A 12,517-nucleotide genomic window follows, 5' to 3' on the forward strand; every position below is an offset into this window, starting at 1 on the left:
AATGGAGCAATTGCAATTGAAACGTTGAAACATCTGTTGTCAATTTTGCCATTCCAGACAGTCACATTGAATTTACAAATCCCCAAATGAACATTTATTTACTGCAAAAACATCTTCCCAACCATTCTTAGCCACTATTTGGCAGAGTTCATCCACAATATGGAGCCACCTGCCCATTTGCGTGTATATTGAAACAAAGCCACCATTGCTGGCTCAGGAAAAAATTCTCCAGAGCTTCAAGAAAGCCACGGGCTCCATATTGGAAACATCACGCGTCTGCTAAATAGCATCGTGGCACATGGCTTTGCTGCAAGTAATTTAACTCTGGCAGGTTGTGCGGTTTTCTCAGCTTTTCTGATCCTCATCATCTGGCGGCACAACACACAAGGCATCGCACGAACGCCGCGGGGTAGCCCGGCGGGATACGCGCATCGGGGCTTTGGATGGAAAGCTAGCATTAGCGGGAAGCACGAGTCCTCGGTGAGAGCTGTAAAACAATCAACAGGCCTGCTATCAGGGATCATGTGACGACTTGAGGCATTATGAGGGGGGGGGGTGCTGTACTGTAAGCTTGATGGACATGTCTGGAATTCCCAGCCTAGCAGGCGCTTCGCATCTCGTTAGGCACGCTAGTCATTAAGAAGGCCAGGCTAACGTGATACGGGCTCAGGTCATCAGTCAACGTCTAGACTCAGCAAATAGCTCAAAAGTCGGCCGCGGAGCTCGCCCGCAGGGGAAATAACAGTGACGAGACGCTTAGAAAAATAGACAAGGGAGCCATAATTGTGTTGCAGTTAAGCTAGGCTAGCTTAATGGCCGTGGCATTTTCCCAACTTTTATAAAAAAAACTTTTATAAAATGCTTTTCTTGAATGAGAAGCACAATCAATCAGCAAATCCATCTCACTTTGTCCTCACCCGAATGGGCGAGACGCTGCCGAGCTGAGTGAACGTGTCTCATTCCTTGCCGGCGGAGAGCTCCCTATTTGCTCGCTGAGTGTTTTCCTCTCCATTCCCCGGGGAGGGATGGAAGGCTCGAACAAAGAAGCACAATCGATCCAAAGTCAGCAAACAGCGTGTGAACACGAGCACGTCGCGTCTCGGGCAAATAACGATGTCTTCTTCAGTAGCTTCACTCAAGAATTGAGCTGGAAGCAACCGAGAGAGACGCCTTTGACATGAAGATAAAAAAAATAATAAATACGGAAACCATGTTACACGCTTGACATCTCAGTGAGACTCAGTTTGGTATTTTTATCTTTTTATTCTTACGCTACAATCCAGAACTGACAACAATTTATTTAAGGAATCGATTTTCTATTGGAGATGTCATTCAAATTCTTCTTTTGCCGATCAAAACTTTCACTGTCATTTAGTTCAACTTGCGAAACCATTTGGAAGTAAGAAAACGACAACATCATCAATGTAAAAACGATATTGTTAATGTCGCTGACCTCCGTCCAGACGAGCGGGGCGTGGCAACAACAATCGGGACAACAAGAGCACTTAAAGAACTTCCCCGCTTCCCTCACGGGAAGTTCAGACAATTGCGGGCGGCCGGGCCACAGCTGGCACGCCTCGGCCACCCGCTCTTCATACATTCTGTTCTTTTCCTCAGACACGTGTTGTTTTTTTTTGTCTGAATAAGACTAATTGCTTCTGTGGAGTCGCTACATGTGGAAGTCATTTTTTAGCAGATGAGGGTTGAATACGCTGTTCCGTGACATGCGCCCCCCCGCCTTCCTTCCCCGCGATTGTTCTCGTCCTACGTTCCAAATAGCAGACGTTTCTTTGTTATTCATGAACTCATTCACATAAGTCTTTTTTTGTTCTTTTTTTTTTTGTTCCTTTACTCCACCAGCACACGCAAACCAAAACAAACAACTGCAGCGAAACACACAGCAGTCAACAGAATAAAAGTAGAGAAAAGATTTTGCTTGCACGGTGACTCATCCAGTGAGAATAAGGGTCAAATTGTTACGCTGCGGAACCCGCAAGCAGAGCGACAAGGAAGAATTGCACTCAAAGTCAGACTTTGCTTTCTTTCAAAGGAATACAAAGACAACTAAACAGGGCATGAAGAATCAACAAAGTTATAAATCAAAAATTGTCAATAAAATCTGCTTCACCTATTACCAAAGCTACCTAGCATTTACTTCTGGAACGCTAACGTTAGCAATAGCCATTACATGCATTTAGATTGATCGTGCTTTGTCCTGATAACGTCGTGTCAATATTGTCACTCACCTCTGTTGCCAAAGATAGTGCAACCGCTTCAAAGAAAACCTAAAAGGGCATATATTAAAAAGTCCAGCCCGGCCGGGGAAGCTACATTTCCTTAGAAGTTGAGCCACCACCATACTTGATATACAGGCTTGTAGCGTACCTTATGAAAGATTAAAAGTCACATCAAAACATAATCAATCACACATTTGCTTTGGCTTGGCTGTTTGATGTCACGCTGCGCGCAGATGAGAAATTCTCGGAAAGCCTCGTCTACGAATCAGGTGGGCCTCGGAGGAAAAGGCGAGCGGAGGAGTTTGTTTATTTCAAAGTTCCTCATATAGGAAGTATGTCGAAAAGACGCGTTGCTTTTAATTCAGCTGCACATTCCACGGGAAGGGGGAAGCAAAAGCAATTAGGGGTGCACCCAGGCTCTATTTTAGGGCCATTATCTTTAGCCATTAAGACCATGTTTATACGCGCCTCCAAGTGAGAGAAACCATGCAGCCTGTTTTGAAATAACATATTCTAGGACTGATTTGTAAACTCTGCCAACATCCGTGACGCAATACGTACACAGTATTCATCAAAGTTAGTGTTTGTCTGGCAAACGTCTTTGTTTTTTGTTGAAACTTGTTGCGTAGGAGTGCTTGTCGACGTGTTCTGCTTATTCTTGACATTTTATGAAATTATAATGAAATGCTCAATCTAAACTAACATGATTTAGTATTTCCTGTATCAATAAAGTATTTACTGATAAAAAGTCTCTGGGGTACTTTGTATCAGAGCGATTTCTTCGCAGTGCATAATTGTAATATTTCCCGGTAAGCGAGCACAGTCACCCAAAAAAACAGGTCACAGATGCACCTGTTGCCTAGTAACCAAGCCCATGGTTAGCTTCCTTATATAGGTGATCATTAATCACAAGTTGCCGTTATGTGTGCGCGGATCAAGCAAAAAGAACCTTTTCAAAATAAGACGCGCTAATTTGAGGCTCGCCGCCCCTCGCCATCAAAGGCCGACAGGTTTAATCCACGCCGCCTGCTTTGTTCAGGCATCTGGCAGCCGTTGATGTTTCAAATATGCAAATGAACCAATACATATGAGGCTTATTATGCTGTGATTGAATTTAACGTCAAGACCAAAGTGCCGGGCTGTCGGCTTTGTATGACATCGTGCTGCGCACGGGGAGAACAAAACACTTCATTGTCAAGCAGAAAAGCACCAGACCGACGAGGCCCTGCGGCCAATGAATCTTTTAGAATCCTTGATGCTGGACAATTTCAAGAATATGTCAAGTACCAATTACAAACCACAGCTTTTTCTAATTAGCTTAATGCTAATGGACAGTACAAAAGGCCTTACGCAGGCTAACGAATAGCATTCAAATACAAATGGCAACAAGAAATATAGTACTCACGGGCTAATGTTTTTATTTGCATGTTGTGCCATGGACGAGTGGACGTCTGGCTTCTGTCCGGCCTGTTTTGCAGCACGTTACGTGTCTGCCTCCTCCAACACACGATTCCAATCCTGATCGTTGGAATCATGTGTGTTGGACGAGGGACACGGGCAGGACAACGGAACCTTGAAGACTGCCTTTGGACACCCCTGCTCGAAATTGTCCATAGGTGTGATGTCATGTGATGGCAAACAGTCTAAGTATAAATAAATAAATACATAAATAAATAAATATATCCTCGCCAATTGATATCTCCCATCTGAAGTAAATAAAAAGCCCCAACTTCTATTTGGACAGTGCAGTGATAAATCATTTTTATTGCATTTCATTTGAACGTTAAATCAAATGAATCGCAGACAATCAATCCCCAGGGCTTTATTTTGAAAGTGTGCATGTTGACCTCTCAGCTTTTATGGACAGGCATATAGGCCTGTGATTGAGTCTCCAGATGCTTGACTTTTTATGCCTTTTCCACAAGGAGAGTGGTCGATAAAATTAACGAGGGTGAAGGTGTGGTGTGCTACAAAAGCCGGAAAAAGGTAATAATTAAGAAAGAAAAAAAACGCTGCAGACCACCGTGGACCACCCCAGTGCAAACCTTGTGACTGGACTTGATTTTCAAGACCCACCAGCACCTGGGTTTCATCATGTTTGCCAATGGTACCTATAAAAAGTATTCAATTTACTGCATAATTAATTGTGTTAGTTTGGGGCGCTGTGTGCGCAAGTGGAACTCTCGAGTCATGTTGCTTTCTATGTACACGGATGCCGCCTGCTGGTCAAATTATATCATATCACGGTGCTTTCTATGTACACGGATGCCGCCTGCTGGTCAAATTATATCATAACACAGTACAATTGTCTGCCAGTTTGGAATTTCTTCATTCACATATTCACACAAACAAAGAAAAAAATTAACTAACCAACTAACTGACTCACTAACCAACTCCCCATATAGCAGCCTTTGTTCATCTATTTTTACTGTGACAGCGTCAATCAGAACAGCTCAATGTTTCCCACCCCTAGATGGCAGCAGATCCAATAAACGTACGGAGCCACCAGTTGCCATTCATCCCACAAACTAGAATCGAAGAACCGCTTTGTGAGTCACTAAAACGGGCCCATCTATTCACAATATGTACATTTGCGACTAAACAGGGACAAGATCGTTTCGGTGCAAATGTTGACAGGCCGATTCGATGCGCGTGCGCGTTCAATGTATTTCCGTGTTCGGTGAGGCGAACCGGCACGACACGGCGTGCGCGGGTTTGTCCGTGTTGCAACATCTCTCTCTCCCCTTCAACGCCCACACTCGGACACACAACCCTCGGCGCGCGCGGCGGACCCACGCTGCCGAGTCGCGATGTTCACTCGGGTGAAATCGGCAGTGGCCAGCTTGATGGGGGGCGTCATAACCGGCAGCGGCGAGCGCGACTCTTCCGGCGCCGCGGTTCCTAAATTCCCCTACGGCAGACCGGAGTTCCTGGCTCTGTCGCCGGACGAGCTGGAGTACTTTGCGGATCACTCGGCCAGGCCCATCGTCACAGTGAAGGAGCGCAAGCGGTTGCTGCCCTGCTCCACCGGCTATGCCGAGTGAGTAACCTGTTTGCTCCATCTTCTCCTTCCCCCTCCCCGCTCCATCCTTTATGTGAGCATTCTTCTCCTTCCACATTTCCAAAATGACTCCAAAATCCAAATCATCACAAAATTCAGGACATTTGGGGAACTAAAGTCCAAGTTCCCCATTTCTTAACAAATGTGCATTTCTACACGAATAAGTGAATTGAATGTTCAACCATCAAAGTTCCTCAATGTTCATCTTTTTCTTGAAACATCTTTTTTCAACATCCTCCAAATTTCCCACTTCCATTGTGTGGTTGTCCCTAATAATGTGAGCGCTGATTTTGCCCTCAACATATTGCGTCATATGGTCAACAATGAATGTGGCCTCCAAAGTTATGTAACCTCATTGAGTTTATGAAGCTAGCGATCAAATCCAGAGGAGCGGGTTTGGAATGTTTGCTCATCGAATGTTTACTTTGTCACTCGCTCTCTTCTTGCTGTTGTTGTTGTTTTTTAATCTGCTGCACTCCTGGCCCTCGTTACGCAAATATTGTGGCCGCTGTTGTCGATATCATCTCTCGTGCAGATAAGCGCTCGAAAGAACTGTCCTATTTTCCCTCCTTATCTCAAAAGCTTGCTTCTGGTTTGAAGGGAAGACCGAGGTCACAGTCGTGAGTCCTTGGAGCAACGACGACACGGCACATTATTATCAGTTGGGAGGCTCGTCGCCCTTGACAGCGAGTCTTATCTTCATGCTGGTGGTAGGGTGCCACATTTTTCCATGGTTGAGGAACACTCAAGTGCAAAAAGTTGATCAAGGATAGATACAGCTGAAATTGATTTATTCAAGCAACTTTAACAACTTATCCTTATATGAGCCACAAATGAACAACCTTTTAAAGCCACACCCACTAAAAGTCACAAACGTTGCAATACGGAATGCGACGATGGCGACCCCAAGTGGACAATCATAATAATAATTGCAACTCACGTGCATATTTTTCAGATGGGAAGATTATTTCCTGATGAATCAGAATGGTAAATAACATGAATGAGGAAGAAATGTGGGTTGAGCTGAGTCGAGCATTTAACTACCCAACAACGTACAGCATCGGTTGGCGCAATGAGAAATTGTTGGGTGGTGGCAAATGGAGGCTTTAGTAGGATATTTGATGAAGATTAGATACAAATGCTCCAGATTGACCTTTGTGCAGAGTCGTCTTCGAAGACGGCGAGGGAATGCAAAAAAAAAAAATAATTGCAGCGGATTAAGCTTGCAGCTGGACTCAGCAGGAGGCTTTTCGCCTGTCTGCTTCAACAAGTAAGCAAGTAGGCCAGCAGAAACGGGACGAGCGGTTCCGGTGCTCGAGGAGGATTCTTTTTTTTTTTTTTCTCTACGCACGCTTACACTTAACCGAGATGGCTCGGAATGGATCAACGAGTATGGCTTTGATCCAAAGTGACATGGTTCACGCTCTGGCGCTTAACCAGGCTTCACTTTGGAAGATTTATCGCAAACTTTCGTAATAGCCATCCATCCATTTTCTGGAGCGCTCGGCCTCATTCGGATTACCGGAGAACATTTCAACTCCACGTAAGAATGCCGAGGCCCAGATTCGAACTCGGGAACTTTGAAATGTGAGCGAAATGTGCTCATCGTAAGTTTATCACGCTGGCACATGAATCAATTTATCAAAGATCCGGTGTGTGCGTGTGTGCTTACTGGTCATGACGCATGAACGGACGTCACGCTCTCTGTCCGGCCGGCATTTCTCTCGCATTGTCGGAACAATGGCGGGCACGCGCCGCTGCTATCGCATCACCGGATCATCTGGAAGCTGGGCCGTGACAAACTTGATCTTGCAGCAGGAGCAATCTCTTGCACAAGAACTTGGAATGAAAAAAAAAAGAAAAGAGAACATTGTTAACAATCCCAAAAAATACTGTGGTTTGTGATTTGTGCGCTGTTACCTTGCCAGGGTGATCAATGCGGGAAAGAGCACTTTAAATGAGGATCAGGCCTGCTGTGAGGTGATGGCGGTGAAGAGAAGAACGCCGGGAAGCTCGGCTACGGCCAACTGGGGGAACGTGGCCCGGAGGAGGTCCTCCCTACCCAACGGAGAAGGACTGGGCCTTAGGGAGAGCCTGGTACGTGCCAATGGTCAGCCTACTTCATGCATGCGCTGAAGGTTGAACTTGACTTTAAGCCGATTAGCATTAGCATCCGTAACAGTAACATCGCTGGTGCCTAGCTGAAATGAATCTGAGGTGCTCTCGGGGTATCAAACTAACCCGTTGTAGTGCAGAACAAACAAATGACCTATTTACATTTGGAGTCATTTTTGGAAAAGTCGTAAAATCTCAGTTTGTAAAACAAACATTATGCAGCAGAAAAGAACAAAGTATGAACAGATAACCAAATAATACAAGTCGAAATGGACTTTATATTTGTAGTCAGCCTTTTTAACTGCTAACCAGGGGGGGGACTTAGCATCTTACTTTTGGAAACATGTAGCTTGCCTCGTTCTGCAAATATTAGACATGGCTCTCAGCGACATCTTGAAAATGTTGATATGAAGTTAGCACGATTCCGCTTGGCAGCAAAGGCAGTTTGCAGTTTGTGTCGTGACAAATGTAATCCGCTCTTAAAAGTGCTAACATGCTGCATTCGTTCCTCTTCGGTTTCTGAACACGCCAGACGCGAACACACTGATTTATGACCCCCACCATGTTTTTTATGACTTATGATGTTCCACCCACACTATCAGGGTTGCTTGCATGTGAGCTGATCTCAATCTAGACAAAAGTAAAAAAAAACTGTCACTATGTAATGATTCACTTCAAATGTATTGCACACATGTTAAATGTCGAACAAATTAAAATGAGACGACAAGTTAAATACACACTCAAACGCGTTTGATTAAGAAACAAATCACAGAGCGGCCAAGCGTTTTCTTTCTCCCAAGCACACTTCAAAGTCGTCACAGGCGGTACATTGCTGCCACCTACTGGACAAAAAACGTCACTGCACTTGTACCAAATGGCTGGATGTAAAAGAAAAAATAATTGTGTGTACTAGGCCAACTCCGAGGACCTTCCGTTTCACTACTGGGGCCTGTTCGACGGTCACGCCGGCTGCGGGGCGGCCGTGGTGGCATCACGCTTGCTCCATCACCATATCGCGCTGCACCTTCAAGAGGTGATGGACATCCTGTGCACGCCTGACCTCCAGCCGCCCACCTGCCTGAGCGAGGAGCCCCTCCGCTGGCACCTCAATCCCACCTCGAACTCTCGTGCCCTAACCCGGGCCGTGTCCCTACGGGGGGCCGCCGGCGCCCCCGGTTCACCCGGCGCCCCGCCCACGCGCTTCTTCGCAGAAAAGAAAGTGACGCATGAGAGTCTGGTCGTCGGCGCCATCGAGAATGCATTCAAAGACATGGTAATTCTTTCTTCCAGCTAGTTTCTTTTTTTAATGCAGTATTTCTCCATTTTTTTTTTTACAGTCATTTGTATTAAGATATGTGGGCATCTTGTAGTCTCTCGTTTTGACCACTAGGTGGCAGTGCGAAACTATTATTCCCCAAATGACAATACGTATATAACTGTTGAAGATTTAATGAATTATTTTTGTTGTTGATGATGGCCTAACATCTGCAGCTGGATAAAAACTCTGTTTTATTCTAACAAAGATAAACAATTATGTGAAAATAAAATGCATTATTGCCCTTTCTAGACACTTTTCATTACAAGTAACTTAATAAACCCGAAATAAATATGAATAGGTTGTAATGCTCCACTCAACAACATTGTCCCAGTCATCACGCTAATGGATACAACACAATTTCCGATTGCAAGATTTATGATCTGTGAAGTGTCATTTCTACAACTAGCGTCTTTCTGGTACAGATTGAGAGTAGGAAGAAGGTGTGGATGTTTATGCAGATGTTTCTATTATTAAAGACTTTGCCTGCGGGATGTGGCTCATGCAGCCAAGAATAAATATGTATGGCGAGCTATGAGATTCATAATTCATTCGGGGCGAAGGACACATTTACACATCCTCCCCCGGCCGGCCGGGCATGGCGAGCGCACACGAGGCCGACCTGCATCCGAGGTCTTGACTCTTTTGAAAAAGAAAAGAACACGTTTGTATCGTTGTAGAGGCACAATTTGCCACAAAGTACATTTTCAGACCAATCAAGTGAAATTGGATCATTCCAAAGCTGCAACCTAAATTATTATATATTTTTTTTTAGGATGTCCAAATAGAAAAGGAACGGGCCGTCTACAACACGTCCGGCGGCTGCACTGCTCTGGTGGTGCTCTACATGCTCGGGAAGCTCTACGTGGGCAACGCAGGCGACAGCAGGTGAGACCAGAGAAATACATTTTATTTACCGATTTCGTTTCCTATTTCGCTCGCTCCAATTTACACTAGCTCGGCCGGCGATTTGACTTCAAGCTCAAAGTTGCGACATAATCTTGTGTTTCTGATAACAGACAAAACACTAGAATGCTCTTCCCCTCAGAGCTGTCATGGTCCGGGGAGGCGAGGTCATCCCCATGTCACGAGAGTTCACGCCAGAGTCGGAGAGGCAGCGGCTGCAGTTCCTGGTAGGGTAGGAAGTCAGCCCGTCTAGCACAGTTGGCACGTATTGGCACCGCTGAGCTCACCTCTGAGCTAACCTCTGAGCTGACCTCTGAGCTCACCTGGCTGTCTCCTGTTGACGTGCCGGCCGCTTATTATTATTAGACGATGACGTTGTTGTTTTATTTTCATCTCACCAAAGGCCTACATGCAGCCCCACTTATTAGGAAACGAGTTTACACATTTGGAGTTCCCCAGGAGAGTTCAGAGGAAGGAGGTTGGCAAGAGGATGCTCTACCGTGACTTCACCATGACCGGATGGTGGGTTTTCTTTCTTCGTTGGCCAACTAGATCGGATGATTGTGAAAATGATCCGTTCATACATAAAAACGCTGAATTATATTTAAAGGTTCAAAATCTTGTTCTTCTACTGCTTTGTCTTCTCACCTCGCTGCTGCTCTGAATGAAAATCAAGCAGAGTGCGAGTGTCGGTTGCTAGGCAGAAAAAGGTGAACCAAACCGAAGCGGATTCAATTAGTTGAGATGATTCTTTTAATCGGCCCACACGGGGAAATTCCAGATCTGCAATCTCTGACATTCCTGGCTGCTTTGAAGACGCTCAATTATTCATCACTTGGGCGCAGCGTGGAATTGTTGTGCATCTTTATCATTCCGACCGCACACCTCGGCAACAATTCAAAGTCGGGCCGGGCCTCCTGACTCTAAAATGATTGAAATTTAAAATATGTAAGTAAATTCCACCGTTGTTTCCTGTCTACGATTTACAGGGCTTATAAAACCGTCGAGGACGACGACCTGAAGTTTCCTCTCATCTACGGCGAAGGGAAGAAGGTAAGCGCGTCCGATGAGAAATAGTAGCGATCCAATATCAGTAGCGCCGTGTGTTATCCTTCCTCATGTCACACTTGAGCAAATTCAATTAGCCTTGCTGCCCCGCTCTGGTGCTAACAGGCATTTTTCAAAGTGGACCGATTCAGCAGTTTAAAAATGAGTTTGGGAGCGTGTGTAGCCGGCGCGGGGGTGGCAGTGGTGGATTAGCGGCGAGCTTGCTTGCTTATTTGCCTTAAATCTGCTCATCCATCCACATGAAGACCTAACAAGAGTGGAAAATGTGTTTTAAATAATGAGGATTTTTGAAACAATTGTTTCCATTTTTCTTTTTAGGCTCGGGTGCTAGCGACTATAGGGGTCACCAGAGGTCTGGGCGACCACAATCTCAAAGTGCACGATTCCAACATCTACATTAAGCCTTTCCTTTCCTGCTGTCCAGAGGTACACACTCCAATTTTTGTCATTCTTGACCTAAAATCCCTGAATGGTGAGGTCTCGATCGTTTAACTATCTTGGTCATCAGGTCAAAGTTTACCCGTTGGCCCAGTACCAACACGACACAGACGACGTCCTGGTGGTGGGAACCGACGGCCTGTGGGACGTCCTCTCCAATCAGGAAGTGGCGGAGGCCGTCACCTGCTTCCTGGCCAATTGCGACCCCGACGACCGGAGCAGGCCAGTGGAACTTTCTATCACATCCGGATCGCCTTATCTAAAGTTCCACCCAATTTTTTGTTTTGACACACTGGCTTTAGCTCGTTAGCGTAATTAAGCTAACAATGTGAAAGCTCGAATTGAAACACGTAATGTAGACAATTCAACAAAAATAAAACCATACTGCTAATTCGGATGTATTTTAAAAAGGGACAAAGTGTTGATTTTGTTTTTGTGTGACATCAGGTACACTTTGGCCGCCCAGGACTTGGTCATGCGTGCGCGCGGCGTACTCAAGGACGGAGGCTGGAGGATATCTGGGAACCGGCTAGGCTCTGGAGACGACATTTCCGTCTTTATCATCCCTCTCGCACATTGTAACGAGCTCTACTAGTCAACACCAAGGACAATTGTTGCTAATAACAATTCATGTTAATTGTTCACCAGGAACATGTACAATGGAATCAAGCCAAGATTTTTTTTTCTTTGTAAATACATCCTAAAGTTATTTGTAAGGGGGGGGAACTCTCCATTTTGCAAGAATGTTGCCCTTTGTAATGCTTTATTCCTAATTAAGATGTTAAAAAGTTTCTATAGTCCATTTGGACATAAACTAGCCGCTGGAATATGCCTGGCGCCTGCATGTATGGGTTTTCTGTTTCACCTATAGACAAGTATACATTTGTTAACCTCCCGTGTCTGCTTTTGGAATGTTGAAGGGATCCCCAAAAGCAAATTTCAAAGCGGAGGTGCTGATCCATTCTAAATTCAACTGGCACTAATATAGTTTCCAAAATTGTGCCTTTGCTGATATTTTTATGGTTAGAGTTGTCAAATCTCTTTTTGTAAATTCATAACAAAGCTTGTCAAACAGTATGGGCCCAAAAAAATAAAATTTCCAGTCATCACAAGATATATAATTATTGTCGTTCACTATGATGTGACATAACGTTAAAGAGAGTGTTGTGTAGGTGTACCTAATAAAGTGTTCAAGATGAGATGTTTCTCCGTGGGAGCTGGAGGGCCATCTGGTCACCACACGCTGCCACCGCCGCGTCCACCTCCGGTCACGTCAGTGCTGATCGGACTCGACACGCCTCCTCTGCGTGTGTGTGTGTGTGGTCCAGATTGGATAACGATGACACGGCCTCATCCCCCTCCCGTGGGCGGCCATTC

The 12,517-nt window shown here is 45.2% G+C and overlaps 1 protein-coding gene across 1 annotated transcript; it reads left to right on the forward strand.

The window, feature by feature from the left end:
• Positions 1-4,768: 4,768 nt before the first annotated feature.
• Positions 4,769-11,856, forward strand: ppm1h (protein phosphatase, Mg2+/Mn2+ dependent, 1H). The gene is made up of 10 exons (XM_085914814.1): positions 4,769-5,277; positions 7,227-7,395; positions 8,327-8,686; positions 9,504-9,616; positions 9,777-9,861; positions 10,038-10,156; positions 10,624-10,687; positions 11,021-11,128; positions 11,211-11,362; positions 11,588-11,856. The coding sequence occupies exons 1-10, from the start codon at positions 5,048-5,050 to the stop codon at positions 11,733-11,735; spliced, it is 1,548 nt and encodes a 515-aa protein (XP_085770940.1). The 5' UTR covers positions 4,769-5,047; the 3' UTR covers positions 11,736-11,856.
• The last annotated feature ends 661 nt before the right edge of the window (positions 11,857-12,517 follow it).

Source organism: Syngnathus leptorhynchus, chromosome 6, assembly GCF_054491065.1.
Source record: "Syngnathus leptorhynchus isolate UIUO chromosome 6, UIUO_Slep, whole genome shotgun sequence".
Taxonomy (NCBI): Eukaryota; Metazoa; Chordata; class Actinopteri; order Syngnathiformes; family Syngnathidae; genus Syngnathus; species Syngnathus leptorhynchus.